The 20,529-nt window shown below is 45.7% G+C and overlaps 1 protein-coding gene and 1 long non-coding RNA gene across 2 annotated transcripts; both read left to right on the forward strand.

Annotated features, from left to right (window-relative positions):
* The first annotated feature begins 6,201 nt into the window (after window positions 1–6,201).
* LOC135389703 (uncharacterized) lies at window positions 6,202–7,087 on the forward strand. The gene is made up of 2 exons (XM_064619736.1): window positions 6,202–6,216; window positions 6,392–7,087. The coding sequence occupies exons 1-2, from the start codon at window positions 6,202–6,204 to the stop codon at window positions 7,085–7,087; spliced, it is 711 nt and encodes a 236-aa protein (XP_064475806.1).
* Window positions 7,088–10,156: 3,069 nt separating this feature from the next.
* LOC135387391 (uncharacterized) lies at window positions 10,157–12,692 on the forward strand. The gene is made up of 4 exons (XR_010421088.1): window positions 10,157–10,766; window positions 10,904–10,998; window positions 11,122–11,240; window positions 12,256–12,692. It is a non-coding gene; the product is annotated as an uncharacterized LOC135387391 (long non-coding RNA).
* Window positions 12,693–20,529: the final 7,837 nt, after the last annotated feature.

A 20,529-nucleotide genomic window follows, 5' to 3' on the forward strand; every position in this document is an offset into this window, starting at 1 on the left:
TCAAGAAGCGCGCTTCTGGCAATGTATTGTGAAGTTTCTGCACATGTACGTCGCCGTGATCGGCTTCAAGTTCAAGAAAACATTGACACAACACGATTATATGCACCAGGTCCCAGTTGTAGTCTATGCATTTAAGTGAGTTGGACATAGAGGTTTATGTATATCTTAGAGAATATATAAGTATAATATATATAAGATCTCTTAAAATGGTCGAGAAACCACACGGATAGAACTTTGTCTCTGGCAGAGTCTGTACGCCTTACTCCACGCACCCCGTACCCAAAGTCCCACGTCACACCTCCTATTACTTTTTATGGTACAGAGTTTCAAAAATCTCTCATTTTTGAGGCCCCCGCCGACCGTGGCGCCAAACGGTGCCGGGCAGCTCCATGAAGTGGGCGGGAAGTGACGCCTTGACCATTTGCTCTATGGCTCTACGTCATAGCCCTTCCGCTCATTTCACTTCGCCACGTCGCGTCCCAGCGCTCGCCGCGTCCCTGTTTACAGGCGTTGTCATGAGGACGGGAACTCCGCACTTCCGTTGCGTGCTCGGTACTACGTCATACGGAGATCGGGTGAGGAGGAGGCGAGCCAAGAGTGAAAGGATCTCCTCATATTCAAAGCGCCATAACTCCGTGGCGCGGTAGCGCCGCGTGATAGGGTTTCGACGGAGATGTTTGGCACCCATACATCTACATTCCAAACATGATTTTGTGTAATATTGAGATTTGGATTCACAACCACTTTAAGATAAGATCTAAGATCTCTTATATATATAATAATAATATATAAGAGAATATATAACATATCTTATAGAGGAATATATATCATATCTTATAGAGGAATATATATCATACTTAGATTAAATTTACATTTTGTTCGTCAATGACGGTGCCGGACGGCGCAGGCGCAACGGCTCGGCCATGCACAATTTAAGCATGCTGTCTCCGAGACAAGTGTACGCATCAAGAAAAAGAAAAATTGCCTTGCGTTCGCTTCTCCTAAGTAGAGGTATATAACGTCGTTATACAAAATATACGAGCTCACAGCCATTAAGGCAACCAACAAATTTTGCTTGCTTGAAAGCATTAGGGAATAGCAAGCCCACACCGTGGCTAACCTTTCCCTTCCCTTTTTTTTTACTTTGCATTAAACATATTATCCCCCCCCCCCCAACAAATTTCATACTGGTGGCAACCAAGTTTCCCGTGGTGCTACGAGGAAAAATTAAGAAAAAGTGTTAAACATAAAAATAAGCATACATTATATACATGCCAAAAACATGACGGTCACAGATTAGGTAAAGACTAAAAGCCAATCATCGGAGGACAGATCATATGGCAATAACGGTACATTATTTTTGTACATCTTTTACCACCATAGGTACAATGTCAGAAACAGTTTAAAAACTTGATACTAAGAAGAAGAGAGCGTTCGATTTCCCAAAACGCGAACTCACGGGAACGCAGTATCTGCAGAGTTGTCTTTTCTGTTTTTAAAGCAGATGTCACGAGAAATGTTCTTCAGTCTCTTTGGCTGTGAAAGCACACCTTTATTTTGTAGATATTTTTATAAAATCCGTGCTGGTTATCAGGGTAGAATGCGCGCCTACAAAACCGAGACATTCACTCTAGGTTTGAAACGTGGTTCCCATAATTGTGAAACTGCAGTAGAAAATTACCTAAAGTGGATAGCTTTTGATGTATAAGAATGTGAAATCACGATCGAGCACGAATTCTACTTATGTCCCATTCAGTACAATGTGTAATATTTCAAACGCCCGGAGAACAAAAGCCTTTATAGATATACGGATAATTCTTTTTCGGTATAATTTCTTGTATATAGATATCTAAGGATTCAGTGTGGAACCAGTGAAAAGTGTCGACGATTTCCGCCAGAAATGAAATTATAAGTTCCTTATGCATTGCGTCTATGGGTGCAATGGAGGCGAAGCACGCTTTAGCTTTTTGTCCGCGAATCTTGGGCATGACACAGAGGGACGGCAAAAAGCAGCAAGTGTGCATGGCCCCTTGTATATGGTATATGCACATGACAGTCAACCTGAGACATTCAAAAGAACACAATGCAAAGCATAAAATGCATAATGAGCACCAGGCAACACTATATTACTCAGTAAAGCAGTCCGTACTACGAACAAAAAGCTCCCAGAAGCATTTACCTGGTCTTCATGTGCACCGAGTAAAATTATGAAAGAGGTTAAAGGGACGGTCTCGTACAGATCGGGCGATTCCGAAACTTAGCTGAAATTATATTCAAGAGTGCTACAGAAATACAGTCGCGAAGTTTCAACCAGAACAACGAAGTGGTTTTCGAGAAATTTGAAGGAATATGCCGTGACAGCAGACGACGGAAGTCGCAGCGGATTCAACTCCCTCTCATGCAACGTCAAATGTGACGTGGTTATGGTATTTATGGTGGCAGCTCGCCCATTGGGCGACCGAAGCGCAATGCACAATACAGTCGGAGGTGTATGTGCTTTGCGCTTGAAAGTTGTCACGCGCGACGTCGTAATGTCTGATAGCAAATTTAGCGATAGTGACGGGTCCCTGTCACTAAGCGGTGAAGATGAGCTCATCGGCGCCGATCGATTGAAGAACCGGGGACGTCGATGAACCTTTAGCTACTGACCCTTTGCAACATCAAAGTGGTTAGCCAGTAAAAGTAGTGGATGATCGGGAATCGATTGACGCGGGTAAGACTCATCCATAAAAGCGCACTTTTTTGCGTATATATGTTCCGCTTGATCGTGACACCATTCTAAATTGTCCAAACATTGCAGGTGTGTGTGTAGCCACTGCTCGCCAATACCAGCATGTGTGTTGTGCGCACAATCCGGAACCTGTTTCGATCAGTCACGTACACATGGTGTTGTATTCTCCTGAAAGGTGTTGTAAGGTTTGTTTTTGTTGCGCAGCTGTTTATTTGCATATAAAAATGTGTGTTTCATGGTACGTTATGCAAAATTTCAGATTTGGTCATGTATCAGAACTTGGATAGACTGCTGAAGAAAGCTGCTCTCTCTATCCATTCCCGCAAGCGGCAGGAGGTTGTCAACGTGATAAGTGAAGGCTTTCCATTCATGTCATTACACCTGGAGCAAATGACAAAATCAAGGATAAGCTGATCTACTTCAACGTCTTCAATTACCCCTGGCCTATGAAAAAAAAAGCCCTTTTCAGGACCATCCAACATATCTGCATCAAAGACCATGCTTCTGCATCGAATAAGCTCTTATCATCATGGATGATTATAGTATTTCATATCAAAAATACCTAGACGTGCATTACGAATGTGCAAGATGGATCAGCCGTATTTTTGCTAGTGCGTTATGGCGGTGTGTTCATGAGCCCATGGCTCAGATTTTGATTGTGTCAGGGGTTGCACACTAAGATGTCCAGCATGTTGAATATAAAAGACTTGGAAATGTTTAAAAACTTTCAAAAATATCAAAAATACCTGGATGTCCATCACAAATTTGTAAGATGGAACAGCGGTTTGCAACATGTTTACATGTCGTCTGGCTTATTGTTGCTCATGTTACACCGGTGTGTTCGTGAGCCCATATTGGCTCAGATTTTGATAGTGTCAGGGTTGCACACTAAGATGTCCAGCACGTTGAATATAAAAGATTTGGAAATGTTTAAAAACTTTCAAAAATATCAAAAATACCTGGACGTACATGACAAATTTGTAAGATGGAACAGCGGTTTGCAACATGTTTATATGTCGTCTGGCTTATTGTTGCTCATGTTACACCGGTGTGTTCGTGAGCCCATACTGGCTCAGATTTTGATTGTGTCAAGGGTTGCACACTAAGATGTCCAGCACGTTGAATATAAAAGATTTGGAAATGTTTCAAAACTTTCAAAAATATCAAAAATACCTAGATGTCCATCACAAATTTGTAAGATGGAACAGCGGTTTGCAACATGTTTACATGTCGTCTGGCTTATTGTTGCTCATGTTACAGTGGTGTGTTCGTGAGCCCATACTGGCTCAGATTTTGATTGTGTCAGGGGTTGCACACTAAGATGTCTAGCACGTTGAATATAAAAGATTTGGAAATGTTTAAAAACTTTCAAAAATATCAAAAATACCTGGACGTACATGACAAATTTGTAAGATGGAACAGCGGTTTGCAAGATGTTTACATGTCGTCTGGCTTATTGTTGCTCATGTTACACTGGTGTGTTCGTGAGCCCATACTGGCTCAGATTTTGATTGTGTCAGGGGTTGCACACTAAGATGTCCAGCACGTTGAATATAAAAGATTTGGAAATGTTTAAATACTTTAAAAAATATCAAAAATACCTGGACGTACATGACAAATTTGTAAGATGGAACAGCGGTTTGCAACATGTTTACATGTCGTCTGGCTTATTGTTGCTCATGTTACACCGGTGTGTTCGTGAGCCCATACTGGCTCAGATTTTGATTGTGTCAGGGTTGCACACTAAGATGTCCAGCACGTTGAATATAAAAGATTTGGAAATGTTTAAAAACTTTCAAAAATATCAAAAATACCTGGACGTACATGACAAATTTCTAAGATGGAACAGCGGTTTGCAAAATGTTTACATGTCGTCTGGCTTATTGTTGCTCATGTTACACCGGTGTGTTCGTGAGCCCATACTGGCTCAGATTTTGATTGTGTCAGGGGTTGCACACTAAGATGCCCAGCACGTTGAATATGAAAGATGTGTAAATGTTTAAGAAATATGAAAAATACCTAGATGTGCATGACAAATTTGTAACTTGGAACAGCGATGAAAGATGCCCATACTGGCTCAGATTTTGATTGTGTCAGGGGTTGCACACTAAGATGTCCAGCACGTTGAATATAAAAGATTTGGAAATGTTTAAATACTTTCAAAAATATCAAAAATACCTGGACGTACATGACAAATTTGTAAGATGGAACAGCGGTTTGCAACATGTTTACATGTCGTCTGGCTTATTGTTGCTCATGTTACACCGGTGTGTTCGTGAGCCCATACTGGCTCAGATTTTGATTGTGTCAGGGTTGCACACTAAGATGCCCAGCACGTTGAATATGAAAGATGTGTAAATGTTTAAAAAATATGAAAAATACCTAGACGTGCATGACAAATTTGTAACATGGAACAGCGGTTTGCAACTTGTCGACATGTCGTTAGTCTTATTTTTGCTAATGTTACACCGGTGTGTTCATGAGCCCATACTGGCTCACATTTTGATTCGATATCAGGGGTTGCACACTAAGATGTCCAGCACGTTGAATATAAAAGATTTGGAAATGTTTAAAAACTTTCAAAAATATCAAAAATACCTGGACGTACATGACAAATTTGTAAGATGGAACAGCGGTTTGCAACATGTTTACATGTCGTCTGGCTTATTGTTGCTCATGTTACACCGGTGTGTTCATGAGCCCATACTGGCTCATATTTTGATTGTGTCAGGGGTTGCACACTAAGATGTCCAGCACGTTGAATATAAAAGATTTGGAAATGTTTAAAAACTTTCAAAAATATCAAAAATACCTCCGGCGCCGTCCCATACATATCGTGCCCGCAGAACGTCTCTTTACCTCATATGCATCGTGAACGAAACGTGCGGAGTACACGCACGCGCGTGTGACAATCAGACCTTTTGTTGAAGATGTTTCGAGTGTGTGACTCCCAACACCACTTTCGTCACATTGTCGTCGACAAAAGAGTTGTTATACACCCGGGTTACGTTTTCACCACTTCCGTACGGAACATTCTTTTCGCAGGTAAGACGAACTAGAAGTGCTCAAAATACCGAACGATACGAGACAAGTTAGTAAATAAGCGTCAACTGCCTTTATTAGGTGGAGTCATCCACGTAAACTGCCGCTCGAAATGAAGATGCGAGACGTATTGACATTGTTGTTCGGACACATTTTACAAAACGCGTCTTTCGTTTGACCAGACTACATGCAGCAAGTTTATTGCCGTCGCCGTGATCCTCGAGCACCTTTTGGAAGTCGTCTGCTCTCACCGCTGCAAGAAGGCGCGAGAGCAGACGATTTGTTCATGGAGGAGGAGTGTCGTAGCGGATATCGCTGTTGCCAACAGAAATCGCAATGTGCTGGCGCTGTTCTTATCAACTTAATTCGTTTATTTAATAACCGTGGCGATTCTGGACGAGCGAATTCACAGTATTACGTTTTCAGATATGAGGAATCGAATGGTACGCTTTGTGGATAGGCCAGGGTGTACGAGACCGTCCCTTTAAACAAATATGTACAAACAGCAGTCCAACCAGAGGCGGAGAGTTTTCTTTTTCCCGGGGGGGGGGGGGGGGAGGGGGCTCTTTTTTCCCGAACCGAACAGGTGTGCCGAAGTTTGCGCTTCGGCACATACAGGGCCAACAGTCGAAGTACTTCCAGGTCCTTGCCGGCCTTCCTCCGGAAATTGCAGCCGAGCTGGATGATGTCCTCGCCTCTGTCTCGCTTACTGAGGCCAACGACGTTCTTAAGAGCGCCATTTTGGATCACCTGGAAGTTTCCGAACGTGCCCGTTTTCAGCAGCTACTTTCTGAAGAAGACCTTGGTGACCGTAAGCCTTCCCAGCTGCTGCACCGAATGAAGCACCCGCTCGGAGATTCCGCCAGTCAGAGCCAGCAGCCGCTCTTGCAGGAATCATTTCTTCAGCGTTTGCCGCAGGCAATGCACATGGTTCTGGCTGGATCTGAAGACCTCACGCTTGACAAGCTTGCTGCTTTGGAAGGTCGGATCGCAGACTATTCTGCGCCTGGGCATCCGCCGGTGGTGGCAGCGGCAACGCCAGCTCAGCCTTCACGCTTGGATCGCGTAGAACAGAAGCTTCAAGCGCTAACGGACACGTTCCACTCACTCTCTGCAAGTCGCTCAAGACGTCATCGCCGCTCCACTTCTCGACCTCCCCCAGCCCGTTGCCAATCGTCCACCCCTCCGCCTCCGCCGTCAGAAGATACTCGTTCCCGTGCCACCCTTTGTTGGTACCACCACCGCTTCCGACATCGAGCCCAGCGCTGCATTTCGCCCTGTGCCTGGCAGGGAAACTCGCGGGCCGATCACTGATGGCGGCCGGCGACCCTGGCCCAACCCCCAGCCGCCTTTTCGTCGTATGTGACAGCGCTGCTGGATACTGCCTCCTGGTTGATACCGGCGCTGAGATCAGCGTGCTCCCATCGTCTGTCGTAGATCGTCGCCGTTTGCGCAGCGGCTTTAACCTTCAAGCTGCCAACGGTACCACAATCAAAACGTACGGACTACGCTCCTTGACGTTGGACCTTGGCCTGAGGAGGACATTTCGGTGGGTCTTCGCTCTTGCGGATGTCTCGCAGCCTATTCTAGGCGCCGAGTTCTTGGCTGCCTTCAACCTGTCCGTTAACGTCCGCCATCGACGCCTCCTTGACAACACCATAACGCTTGAAGTGAAGGGCCTGTCTTCTCCGGAAGTCCCAACTGGTATCCGCGCGCTGCGTCCAGCTTTCCCGTATGACGCGCTCTTGGACGAGTTTCCGGACATCACCAAGCCCTGCAACTTGAAGGTAACGGTCAAGCACGACGTGACCCATCATATTACCACCACCGGCACTCCAATCTCCTCCCGCTTCCGCCGCCTCCACGGTGACCGCCTGGCTATCGCCAAACGCGCTGTACTTAGGTATCATTCGGCAATCCTCCAGCAGCTGGGCATCCCCGCTCAATATGGTGCCGAAGAAGGACCCAGGAGATTGGAGGCCATGCGGCGACTATAGGGCCCTCAACGCCAGGACTATTCCAGACAGGTACCCTCTGCCTCACATTCACGATTTTACTGCCAGTCTTGCGGGCTGCACTGTCTTCACGACCCTGGACTTGGTGAAAGCCTATCACCAGATTCCGGTGCACCAGCCTGACATCTCTAAGACGGCCGTCATAACACCCTATGGACTCTTTGAATTTGTCAAGATGCTTTTCGGGTTGCGCAATGCTGCACAGAGCTTCCAACGCTTCATCAACAACGTCCTGCGAGGCTTGCCTTTCGTCTACGCTTATATTGACGACCTCCTCATTGCAAGTGCCTCGCAGGAGGGTCATACTGTGCATCTCCGGCAGGTATTCGCACGCCTCCAAGACCACGGCCTTGTCATTAACGTTAAAAAGTGCAGTTTTGGGCAGAGCGAGGCGAGGTTTCTGGCACACCATCGATCAGCACGGCGTTCAAGATTCGCGATTTCCACTCTCCAAAGCCAAAATAAAGTTGTTAAGCACGGCGTGCGTCCTCTCGAAACCAATGTGCAGGCCATTCGCGAATTTCCCCGTCCGCAATCGGTACGGCAGTTGCGACAGTTCCTTGACTTGCTGAATTTTCATCGGAGGTTCATCCCCGGCTGCGCACGCATTGTCCAACCGCTCACGGACCTCCTCCGGGCGCCCAAGTCGGCTACCTCCCAGTTGTCCATGACACCGGAAGTCGAGGCCTCATTTGTCGAAGCGAAAGTTACCCTTGCCAATGCAACACTGCTCGTCCATCCAATTCCTTCTGCACCAACCCGCCTCATGACTGATGCCTCTACCACGGCTACTGGCGCCGTTCTACAGCAATTCGTTGATGTCATGTGGCAGCCGCTTGGTTTTTTCTCCCGCCGCCTCAAGACCGCCGAGACCCACTACAGCACGTTTGGGCGCGAGCTCCTCGCTGTATACGCGGCCGTGCGGCACTTCAGCTATCACCTGGAAGGGCGTACCTTCCACATTCTGACCGACCACAAGCCGTTGTCATATGCATACTGTGGCAAACACTCCGGCTACTGTGAGCGTGAGATCGATGAGCGTGAGATCCGTCAGCTTGCTTTTATCTCCAAGTTTCGCACCGACATTCGCCATATTCCCGGCGTTGACAACTGGGCAGTTGATGCTCTTTCACGCCTCAATGCACTTCCCTACTTGCCATCCCCGGCGAGCGTCAGTGACCTCCTCAACGCCCAGGCTCATGCCGCTGAGCTCAAGGATTACCTCGCTGGCGAATCCTCCCTTGTCCTTCAGAAGGTACACCTTCCTGGTTACATAGACCCTCTTTTCCTCGCCCCTTCGTTCCCGAGCCGCTACGCCGCCGGATCTTCAGCGAGTACCACAGCCTCGCCCACACCGGCGTGCGCGCTACACAGAAGGCCATTGCAAACCGCTATGTCTGGCCAAATATCAAAAAGGACATCCGAAGCTGGACCCGCTCCTGTCTTGCTGCCAGCGGACCAAAGTTGAACGCCACATCAGAACGCCGCTCAAAGCGTTCCCCTCGGCCAAGGACGGTTCTGCCACGTTCATTTGGACCTGGTTGGCCCACTTCCCTCTTCACTCAGCTGCCGGTATCTCTTCACCTGCGTGGACCGCTTTACGCACTGGGCAGACGCTGTACCCATCCCAGACGCGACGGCGGATACGGTCGGCCGCGCGTTTCTACTCGGTTGGGTCGCCCGTTTCGGCTGCCCTGACATTGTGACCACCGACAGGGGACGCCAGTTCACATCCCGCTCCATCACGTCTCTTCTGAAAGCTATCGGAGCTAAGCATATGATGACGACGGCCTACCACCCCGCTGCGAACGGGATGGTGGAGCGGCTGCACCGCCATCTAAAAGCCGCCCTCTGTTCCCAGCCTGAGCCAACTAACAGGGTTGACCATTTGCCATGGGTGCTCCTCGGCCTACGCTCTTCGCTGAAACATGATATCAAGTGTAGCTCGGCGGAGATAGTCCTCGGCTCCCCTTTGCGCTTGCCTGGTGACTTCCTCGATTCCACCCCGAAGCCTACCCTCACCGGTGACAACTTCGCAACGCCGCCTCCGTCAGCATTTCCAGGCCGTCAAACCCGCTCTACCTCGTCAGCCTTCCATCAGGAGACTTTCGTGCACCCAGATTTGCCCAATGCCTCTCACGTCTTCGTCCGGGTGGATTATCCCTGACCCCTCCCCCCCCCTGATCTTTCCATATGCTGGCCCTTACAAGATACTGGCCCGCAGCGAAAAGACGGTAACAGTCGACCTTAAAGGTCAGATATGCCGATTTTGAAGTGCCGCAGAACTGAGCGATACTCGCGCTGTGTGTTCATTACCGAACACTGAATATGTGTGGGAAATATCTTGCTCCAACTGATCGTAGTTTTTTAGAAAACAGTTTTTTTAGTTCCCACGCCCGGCCGTCAGACCGTCGGCAAACCCTGCGCACGGGCGCACCGACGTCACTGCTCTCGGTTTATCTGTCTTTGGCTTGGCATGGACTCTTGGCTTGGCTGCTTGGCTTCTTTCGTTTCCTCCTCTGTGCATCGTACATAAGCGAACAGCTGTTATGTTGTTGCTAAGCCGGAAACAAAGCATGTGAATGTTTTTTTTTGGCACAGCGTCGTTGGGAAAGTGCACTTCCTTGTTCTGACCTTGCCTTTTATGGGCTGGAGCGATATGAATCGTAAATATGCCACGGCGAAGTTGTCGAAGATGCGAGAGTGCTACGCTGTTAGAACAATTCATCGGTGCATTCAAGTGTTACCTATTATAAGCTGCCAAAAGACCAAGCAGTGCGAAGCTCTTGGCTGACAGTGGTGCCTGCTAATTTCCACTGCAAGGATTTCGTCCACGAATGTTATCATAGGTTACGCGCGACTCCACAGGCAATTTGGAATCTCGGCACGAAATCGTCTGATGAAAATCTGAGGTGCCCGACGCATAACATTTTGAACGTGCCACGGAGGATCAAGGCAAAAAACGAGAGCAAAAAATGGTAAGTCGAGGTTCAGATATAAAAAATAGCAAGCTTAATGAATCGATTGTGCAGCTGTCCTACTGCGCTTACTCTGATATAACCACGATTAACAACACAATAGTACTATTGACAATCTAACTTCTGAATTATCACAGGCGCACGCTGAAGGCGGAAATGAAGCATGATCTGGCTTGCATCTGGTCATGAAGAAATTGCTGACACGTTAGTTGCAGTCCACCTCCACCAACAGGTATGACAATGTGCTGTTATAATTTGAGTATTCATCTATGTTCAACTTTTCATGTGCACTCGCATGCAGACATTTTGACACCACTTTTAAATCTGCCCTCAAAGTTACAACCTGTGGTTCCAGGGTGGAAAACAAAGATCGCCATTCCGATTAGCTGCTATCTCCCAGTTCAAGCACTTTTGCTGTCTGGACACTGGTTCCTGTGGATGGGGTGTTACAAGCTTTACTGTCTGATATAGAAGGTATGCTACATTAGTTCAGTTAATTTGTCTTTTGCACATTTTTGTTACTGTTAGCTGGATTACTGTTGGACATACAATCCTTTGACACACCAAAGCTGATGTCGCCTCTGATAACATTTTAGAATTTTCAGTGTCATCAACGTCCATTGAGGAAGGTGCCTTTACTATCTGTGAATCTTCAACTGAAGAATAGCCCAGAATTCATGTTAACATTGTCTACTCTTATTAATTCACTGTCTGTTTTCTGAGAGCTAAGAAAAATTGAAACTATTTATTTGTCACAACTTCACACTGGATACTGGTGTGGTACTGGCTTGACATGTAAGCTAAAATACCTGGATTCTACAATAATTGTGTTCAACTTGGTGCATTACCCTGGGCAATGCCACATTCACTACATTTTTAGTGGGTCCGGTGCACAAATACTGTGTGCATACTGCATACATACATACTGTTCGATAGGCAAAAATACCTGAGCAGTGCTGTGTAGTCTTTTTACCCAAAGTCCATACTCTTACTGCAAAGTCACAGTATGTAGAACAGCAATGTGCAGGTATGCTGCGATAGAGATTCACAACAGAAAGAAGACTGTCATCTAAATTTTAATGAGACGAGACTTTCGTGCACAAGGCTGCTCTTGTCAATGTCTGACATGAAGTTACAAAATCCCAGAATATATAAAACATGTTGTAATGTAGAGAGTGAGGCAGACATGTAGAGACATGTAATGTAGAGAGAGAGACATAAAGATAATTATATAATCATATATAATAAAATAAAAAGGGGGTACAACTGCCCCCTCAACTCAACTCGACAACTCAATAACTCTACTTATTCTCCACCTTACAACATGTCATATATTCTGGAATTTTGTAACTTTATGTTAGACATCAAGAAGTACAGCTTTCTGTGCAAAAGTATTCTTTCTGTTGTGCACAATCATTATGCAGTAAATGCGACTATCCATTTCTTGTCATTAAATGCTTTTCCTTTCTTTCTTTCTGTTTTTCTGCAGTGATGAGCATCCATAAGGACACATGCCAGAAAGGGAGTCTCTTTGGGATGACAAACCCTCATCACCTCATGAGGATACAATGGTTGACGAATGGTTCTCAAGCACATCGAAACTTCCAACAAATAATTCATGAAAAAGCCAGTCAGTGCTAGCACCAGGAATTGAACGTGGGCCATCCTGCTACCAGTCAGAGATGTTCAGTGGTGTAGCCACGAGGGGGCTAGGGGGTCTCGAGCCCCCCCCCTACCTGCCACGGACCGACCCACACAAATCGTGCAAATCCGAGAACATAATATATGGGGGGGACCAGTGTGACTATCGCGAAAGTTCTTGCAGTTCATGGCGTCTATCTAAGAAGCATTCTTGAATGGTTTTCAAAGTATGAGCTTTTCAAAATACTTCCAATCTCGTGACACCACTTCATTGGTCATGACAGCCTATACATGTAATCATACTGTGAACGTCTAAATCAACTATTTTCGTTCCCTTTTTTAATCCTCAGTTTGAAGTGTGCACAAGTATGTGTGTGTTGTCGACACAGGATCTGCGGGGGGGGGGGGAGTTTTTGTATCGAGCCCCCCCTACCTTTGAGGTCGGGCTACGCCACTGGAGATGTTACATTTCAGGCGCTCATTGACTTTTGGTGAATTACTTGTTGACTTTGTCCCAAGGTGGAGCTCGCTACAGCTCATTTGCTATCTGTTAATGTTGTGGCGTGTGTTGCGTTTTTTTCTTTGTGTGTTCCAGACTCAGAACGGTTAATTTGGATCAGGTCAGGTACGTTTCATTTAGACATGGCAAACATAAAGTGGTGTTTCTCAACACAACTTAGCAGTGGTCTTCATGCATTACTGATACAGGCCATTAAGCGTGAATAGAAACCTAGCCAGAGCAGCTGATACACAGAGAGAACATAGCCCGTGTGTGTGTCTTTTCCACCGCAGCCCTTGGGTTTCCTCCCTGATGGCTACACATGTCAGGGATAGGTTTCAGAACCGGTAGTTCCCGCCAAGTGTGAATTGCTTTTCAGGGGATCATCACGCTGGCAGATGAAACATATGGTTTAAATTATTTGCAGGACAGGAATTGCGCAGCTTCACACAAATACTACTACTACGACGTAAGAGTGGTTTAAAATCTATATTTTTTGTGCTCCTGACATTATCGCACAAGATGTAGTATCCACTATGATCCTTTATGTGGGGGGTATGTACAGTGCAATCAACAGATGCTATTTACAAATCTGTGTTTTCTACTGTGTTGAAATGCTGTAGTTTGTATCGGAGAGCCATAGTGAAACACAGGCCCTCGAGAAACATGGCAACACATTGCAGGGACTCTGGATGCTGCCTAAATTTCCAGAACACACAGCTCAAGGCAGCGGTTAAATAACAAGTGGTTAGAGAAATCAAAGATAGTTGCATCCGTAAGCAGTCCGCTGTTGGATTTGCTTCTGTCAGAGATACATTATCTCAAAGGGAACGCACGGACACACTCAGAATGATACTAGGGCTGCCTGTGAAATAGAATGAGGAGAGGGGAAGATATATAACCTTTTTCTTGTCTGTTATTCTATTGGTTAAATTGTCATTTTCTTAGCAGCATATGTGTATATTCCAGAGTCTGCTAATAAATATATCAGTTTAGAGCTAGCAGTCGCATTGTAGATGTCTCATCCTGTCCTTGGTTGCTTGTGATTCACTATGGCCATGCTTGCTAATGCAAAAACAGAAAACAAAAAAAGACAATAGAAAAACACGGAAAGAGCGACCTAAAAAGCTGCCTGTTCTAGTGCTCACATAGAGGCGATGCAATGAGGTAACATGTTCCATTCATGAATTGTGCATAGTAGTACATATCACAACGGCAACCGATTAATCAGATTTTTCTTAAGTACTTTGTTTTTTTTTAGCTTTGTTTGCACAGTCTATTATTGGAGCTTTATGTGATTCCCCTCTTCAGATACTTTAAGATTGCTGATGCTGTGCAGTATGTTAATTTTGAAACTCTACTGTACTGAGGTACAAAAACAGAATTGTCATATCTGCATTTGAGCACATAGGAATAATTTGTAAGTACTTTACTTGTTGACATTAATATTTGCACCAGGTCACAACTTTGTTGATTTATGGAAAATGTAAATAAATATATTTATTTGCTTCCCAAACAATGCACAAATGTCTTCTTTTCTAGTGAGATATTCCCTGTTCACCAGACATAAATGTGGAAAAGTTAAAGGAGCACAATGATGGTAGAGTCTAGCGTTGCTTTTTGCCACTTCACATATATGCACTGTTATTTGTGTGCACATGTAGGAATAGGAAGGTAGAGGATGCGCATAAAAAATTTCGTATGCAGCCACACATATGGTTGAGAAGATTAATTAGATGATGTCCAAGCATATATAATTGTGCTTCATGTGCAATGGGTATGCTAACGGATTGCTTCCATGAAGCCTTTTTATTTATTTTTTATAAATTCTTTCTATAAATGTTATTTTTGATTTTATATAAATTTCATATTACATATTGTATACTTATATTTTTATAAATTTTATACTAAAAACTCAAGTTACACGGCCCCTGTAAGAGTGCCCTTTGCAAATGGTTTGATAACGTGTCTCGAACTGTAAAGGTAAGAGGCAATCGAGAATGCTGCAGACAAGGTTGCAACTTACATATTGCTTATCACGTCCTACATACAAAGTGCTTTGTACAATAATTCCTGAGCACGGAATTAATCCCGAGGCTGGCCAGTGATGTCACCCACGACGACAAGTCACATAACTGCCTTTAATACTTTTACACCCCATGGGCTGAGTTGTGAATTGAAAGAGCACTCTACAGAAGGATAAGGTGCACCTGACTTCTAGGATCTATGCTATGCCCTAACTCTTCAGACACCACATTTCTAAGTGGCAATATGTGCTCTGGTACTTCTTTTGCGTCTGCATAGTGTGCAACCACATGGCTACTGGAGCTTTGGTGTGCATGTTTTTGTGCGACGGTGTTCATTACAAACAATATCCAGATGTTAGACATAAAATACAGTAGTTTGTAGCGTACCACACGACGCAGCGTGACATGGGAGTGCGTGATTCAAAGAAAGCTTCTGGAAAATGCACAGAATCCCACAAAAAGTTTAAAATGTGATTTGTATTTCGTTTTATGTCTTTCGTCGTTACATACCATCGTCGACGCTGTTGCACATTGATAAATCGTACGTAAAACTTGTCCCATAGCAGTATGCGGTTTCTCAAATACATAGCACAATTTTCCTGCAGTAATAAAACGCTGTCGGCACTTTCTTGCTGACACGGCTGTCGAAACGTCAGCCTCTACAATGGGCAAGTGCTGTAAAGGGGCTAACGCAGACGCGACTTGATACAAATTGTACGTGCTCACAAAACACAAACGACGAATTCCAGTCACAACATCGCACAGAGGTTGGTTCGCGAATGAGTTCGCAGCTGCTGCACTGTTTACTTATCGCGGAACGGTGGAACCCGGCGGACGCAACCCGGCTGTCCGCCATCTTCAAGCACAGATACGTGAAGCCGCGAGAAGCCGTAGCTGAAATCCACTGACAAGTACGAAGGCGCGTACACGTCACAATGCCCGTTCGGGCGCATTTACGTCATAAAAATGGCTGCGCCCATGTGTGTTTCGGAATGAATTACCTATTTTTTTGACATGGTACTGTACCGAACTGAGAGAATGAAGGTGTATTTTGGGGAGAGCTGGATGTGGGCTTTCAGAATATCACAACCGTTTCGACTATTTGGGATATCGGCATAGCTGACCTTTAATGGCTGCCGCGAAATTATCTCCCTCGACAGGGTCAAGCCCGCTCATCTTGAGACACTCGTTGCCCCTATGCATCTCCCCGACCTTCGCTCCCACTGTGGAGGTCCTCAACGTCGACGCTCTGTCCCTCGGCGCAAGATTTACTGGCATTCTCCCCTGGCCACCACCAGGGTCTAGGGGGGGAGGCCTATAGCAGCACTAGTGCCATCGGATGTCGGCAGCTCAGTTTCAACGTGAGCGCGCAGAGCGCGATTAAACCAGTTGTTCTCTACCAGTCACCGGGTACGGTTGTCAGTCCTCTCCTACACCCCAACGGCTTAGCCTATCGACACTTTCGCATGTAGGAAAGCCGACTGTACATTTGAACACGTGTAAATGGGGGGGAGGAATGAAACTCGAAAGGGAGGGGAATTATCAGAGTTCAGCGTGCATTCTCCTCTAATAACCGGCACCGCAAGACGGGTTTGATAAAAACATCTACAAAATAAAGGTGTGCTCTCACGGCCAAAGAGTCTGAAGCACATTTCTGGTGAGTTTTGCTTTAACAACAGAAAAGACAAGGCTGCAGATACCGCGTTCCCCTGAGGTTCGCGTTTTGGGAAATCGAACGCTTTCTTCTTCTTAGCATCAGTTTCTTGAACTCTTTCTGACATTGTACTTATGGCGTTAAAAAGATGTACAAAAATTCTTGTGATTGTAGTGTACAGTTATTGCATTGTGATCTGCCCGCCGATGATTTCCTTTTCGTGTTGTTAAAGGAAAATTTATTAAACTTAAGAACGGAATAAGAACTGCTACTTCCCACATTAGTTGACGTACACCTTACATACACATATGCTTACAAACCACTCTAGATCCACTACTTCACACTTCCTTACATATATACATACATACATACATACATACATACATACAAACATACATACAGTACTCCCTAAGACCACCACCCTAGATGTCTGCGATTATGTACAGTATGGAATGCAGTACATAATAAGTAGGAATATATACACAGGTGCAGAGTATTTACAGGGCAAATAAGAGCACGTGAATGACGTTCATGGGGGCGCACCAGAGACGGTTACACACCCATTGTGATACAAGATCGAGGGGTGATGACACCATTTGCGCGCGAACCCCTGCACACCTAAAGCGAGTAGTTCGTGCTGTAACACTTTGGTGAGCAAAACGCGCACGTTGCGAACCAACAAGAAGATAGGCGTCGTCCGCTGACGTCGGGCCACAGCAGAACAACGAGCTTTCCACAGCACAGAAGCACCACACGCGGTGAGCAAGACACTTAGCCGATGTGGCCACCTACGGTCGAACTGTACAGGACACAAGATGCGTGTGGACCGCCTGACTATGCTCCAGAACGTACGAGCAACGTGACACTCGAAGATGACATGCTGGTTAGTCTCCTGGTGCGTACAATATGGACAAATGTCTGACGTTGTTACATTCCACGTGTGGAGACGATCACGAGTAGGCTGGATTCCCCAGGCAAAGCTCCACATGACGTCTCGTAGAAATCCAGGCAGAGAGGCGCATACAGTTGCCCACGATATGTTTGCCGCTTGCTCCATTCGTCTTCGCACACCGTCACATGTTGTGACACTTTTCGTGTTTACCTTATCTGTGACCGTCATGTTTTTTGTATGTATACAATGTATGCTTACTTTTATATTCCACACTCATTCTTAATTTTTCCTCGCAGCACCACGGGGAAGCTTGGTTGCCACCAGTATGAAATTTGATGGGTACCTTAATGGCTTTAAAATCGTATATTTTGTCTAACGACGTTATATACCTCTATTTAGGAGAAGCGAAGGCAAGGCAATTTTTCTGTTTCTTTCTTGATGCGTAAACTTATCTCGGCGACAGCATGCTTAAACTGTGCATGGCCGAGCCTTTGCGCCTGCGCTGTGCGGAAGCGTCATTCACGAACAAAATGTGTATGTCATCGAAGTAAGGCATATGCCCCTATGTTCAACTCACTGAAATGCGTCGAATACAACTGACACCTAGGGCATATAATCGTGTTGTGTCAATGATTTCTTGACATCAAGCCGATCATGGCGGCGTACCTGTGCGGAAACTTAACACATTGCCAGAAGCGCTTTTTGATCCTTCCATTAAGCAAGTGCTCGCAGACATGCATCATTCCGTGCAGTTGCCTGCTTATTTTAGCGGCATGTTTTGCGCGTGAAATAGTACACCCTGGGCGATTTTTGCAAACACTCGAGGTGACGTTGTACTTCGCCTTCGACAAAGTACTGTCAATAGCCTGAGACAACGTTACCCCAATATTCCGATCACCATGGCGATATCCGAGCTTTTCCCTCTTTTTTTGTTTTTTTTGTTTTTTAGTGTACACCAGGGGTGCCGAACGCATTTGCGTCTGCGGGCCGCATTCAACTTTGGAGGAACTACGCGGGCCGCATTCGACTGCTTTGGGGTAGCCTGCTTCTGGTATACAGGGTGTCCCAAGAAAATGTGTCATTGTACTCTAATAAAGAAACTACGTCACCTAGAATCATGCGGTCAACGGCATTTGTTCTTACTTCGTTTTTGCCACCTCCTGATGTGCATGACATGTAACCTAAGTTTAATTATGCAAATTTTTGCGAAGTGAACACGGAAATTTGCCAAGTAAAGGTCACTTTGTTACCACACCAACATGAAGAGCGGCCGAATTCTGCCGTTTTCTGGGACACCCTGTAGATGATCAAATTCACTCGGGAGATCACCAAGCCTACCGGTCCGTGTCTAGTAGCTTTCAAGGCACTAATATTACAAATCGGCCTTGCAGGGTCTGCTCAGAAGTTTGGTGAGAGTGTACTAGTAATACTAATTGAGTAAAAATCTGACGCTGAGACAGGTTTAGAGAGTCATTAGCCAAGACGTCGAAAGCAACACCCAGAGGCAGACAGGAAATATCGAACTTTCAACTTTTTATCATATGATTAGAGGTTGAAATAACATTTCATAAGTTTCTGCGCAACGCAGAACGAAGAAATCGTTTGATTGGAGTCGTTTTGATCAGATAAACGGAAAGATTCCCTGACATCACATTTGTGAGATTCCCTCACGATACCTGTGTACAAAAGAACGACGCTAACATGAACCGGCGCACCATACCAAATCAGCGCTGTTTCCAGAAACGCCCCGATCAAACAGCTCGCCTAAGGTGAAGTAACTGCGTGCTTCCAGTGACTTGTACGATTTCACAATATCTCGGTATGAACCGGCTCGGCGAAAATATTAGATAAACTATACAGTGTGATTGTGATCGGCGGCATGTTTTGTGGCTGGGCTGTCCAGTTGTTGATGTGTAGCGCAAAGAGATCGTCACGTCTTATAACGTTCATAAACAACTTGGTCTTGTAACGACACTTGTCTGACTCCTTCATAGCTCTAAATTATAGCTGGTATTGTGGAAGGAGACAGTCGAGAGCGGTGTGGCAGTCCTACACAGCCGATGTCGCACCTGGGGAAAGCATTCGTACGGCTGCGTTCAGTTTATTTTTCCAACACCTCCTAGATAGCACCAGGCCTGCGCGCCTACGTCACCCCGTGGAGGCTGCCTGGCTTTGCGACCTGCTTCAAGTTTTCTTCTCGTTCGCTATTTCGTCGACATCATAGCAGCATCCACAGCAGGCCTTCCTGTGTGACGCCGTGTCACGTTGGAGCAGGCCTGATGCTACCTAGGAGGTGTTGGTTTTTTCCACACTAACTCCGCGCATGCGCTGATGGCGCCTTTTGTTTGAACGAACAGATCACTTCTTTTCTTGTGCGTCTGTGCTGCTGTCGGGCGGTATTTCGAAACTTTAGGAGCACTTTTTTGAAACCGGGGAAAAACAGAAAAAGAAACAGAACTGAGTGGAGGTACACAATCACGGGTAAGAGAATCGAAGACCTCCTTACCCCTGTACAACTCCGCTATTGACAGTTTTGCCATAGTCCCTGCAGTTAAAAGGATCACCAAATAATTTTAATTAATGAATTATGTAATTTACGAGGAAACAAAAAATAGACTGAGTATCTCTGCACCCTTTCTAACATTACGCACTAAGTCTCCTTCAAGTGCAATCCACCATTTTTATAAAAATGTTTGACTCATTTTAATGGAACGCCCTTGAATAATAGTTAAAACAGAAAATGTCGGAGGTCTGATGGCATTCGGAGTGCTATTCGTACCAGCAATACTCCTCTAAAAAGAAATCTGGCATTTGAAAGCGACGAAGCAGTTTGAAGAATCCTTATCAACCTCGTCACACGGTGCCCGTTATCACCAATCAAAAGGAAGTGACCCGTGATACGTGTTCGCTCTCTTAGGTCCTCTTCTTTCCTTTCGGTTTTCATGCCTCCTCTCACCTACAGTCACTATATAAGCTTCGCTTACAGTATCGGCACGCTTTTCCCCCATTCAGGAAGCCGGCGGCGGCGTTCATTTGCTCCGGCGTGTCAC

This window comes from Ornithodoros turicata, chromosome 3 (genome assembly GCF_037126465.1).
Source record: "Ornithodoros turicata isolate Travis chromosome 3, ASM3712646v1, whole genome shotgun sequence".
Lineage (NCBI taxonomy): Eukaryota > Metazoa > Arthropoda > Arachnida > Ixodida > Argasidae > Ornithodoros > Ornithodoros turicata.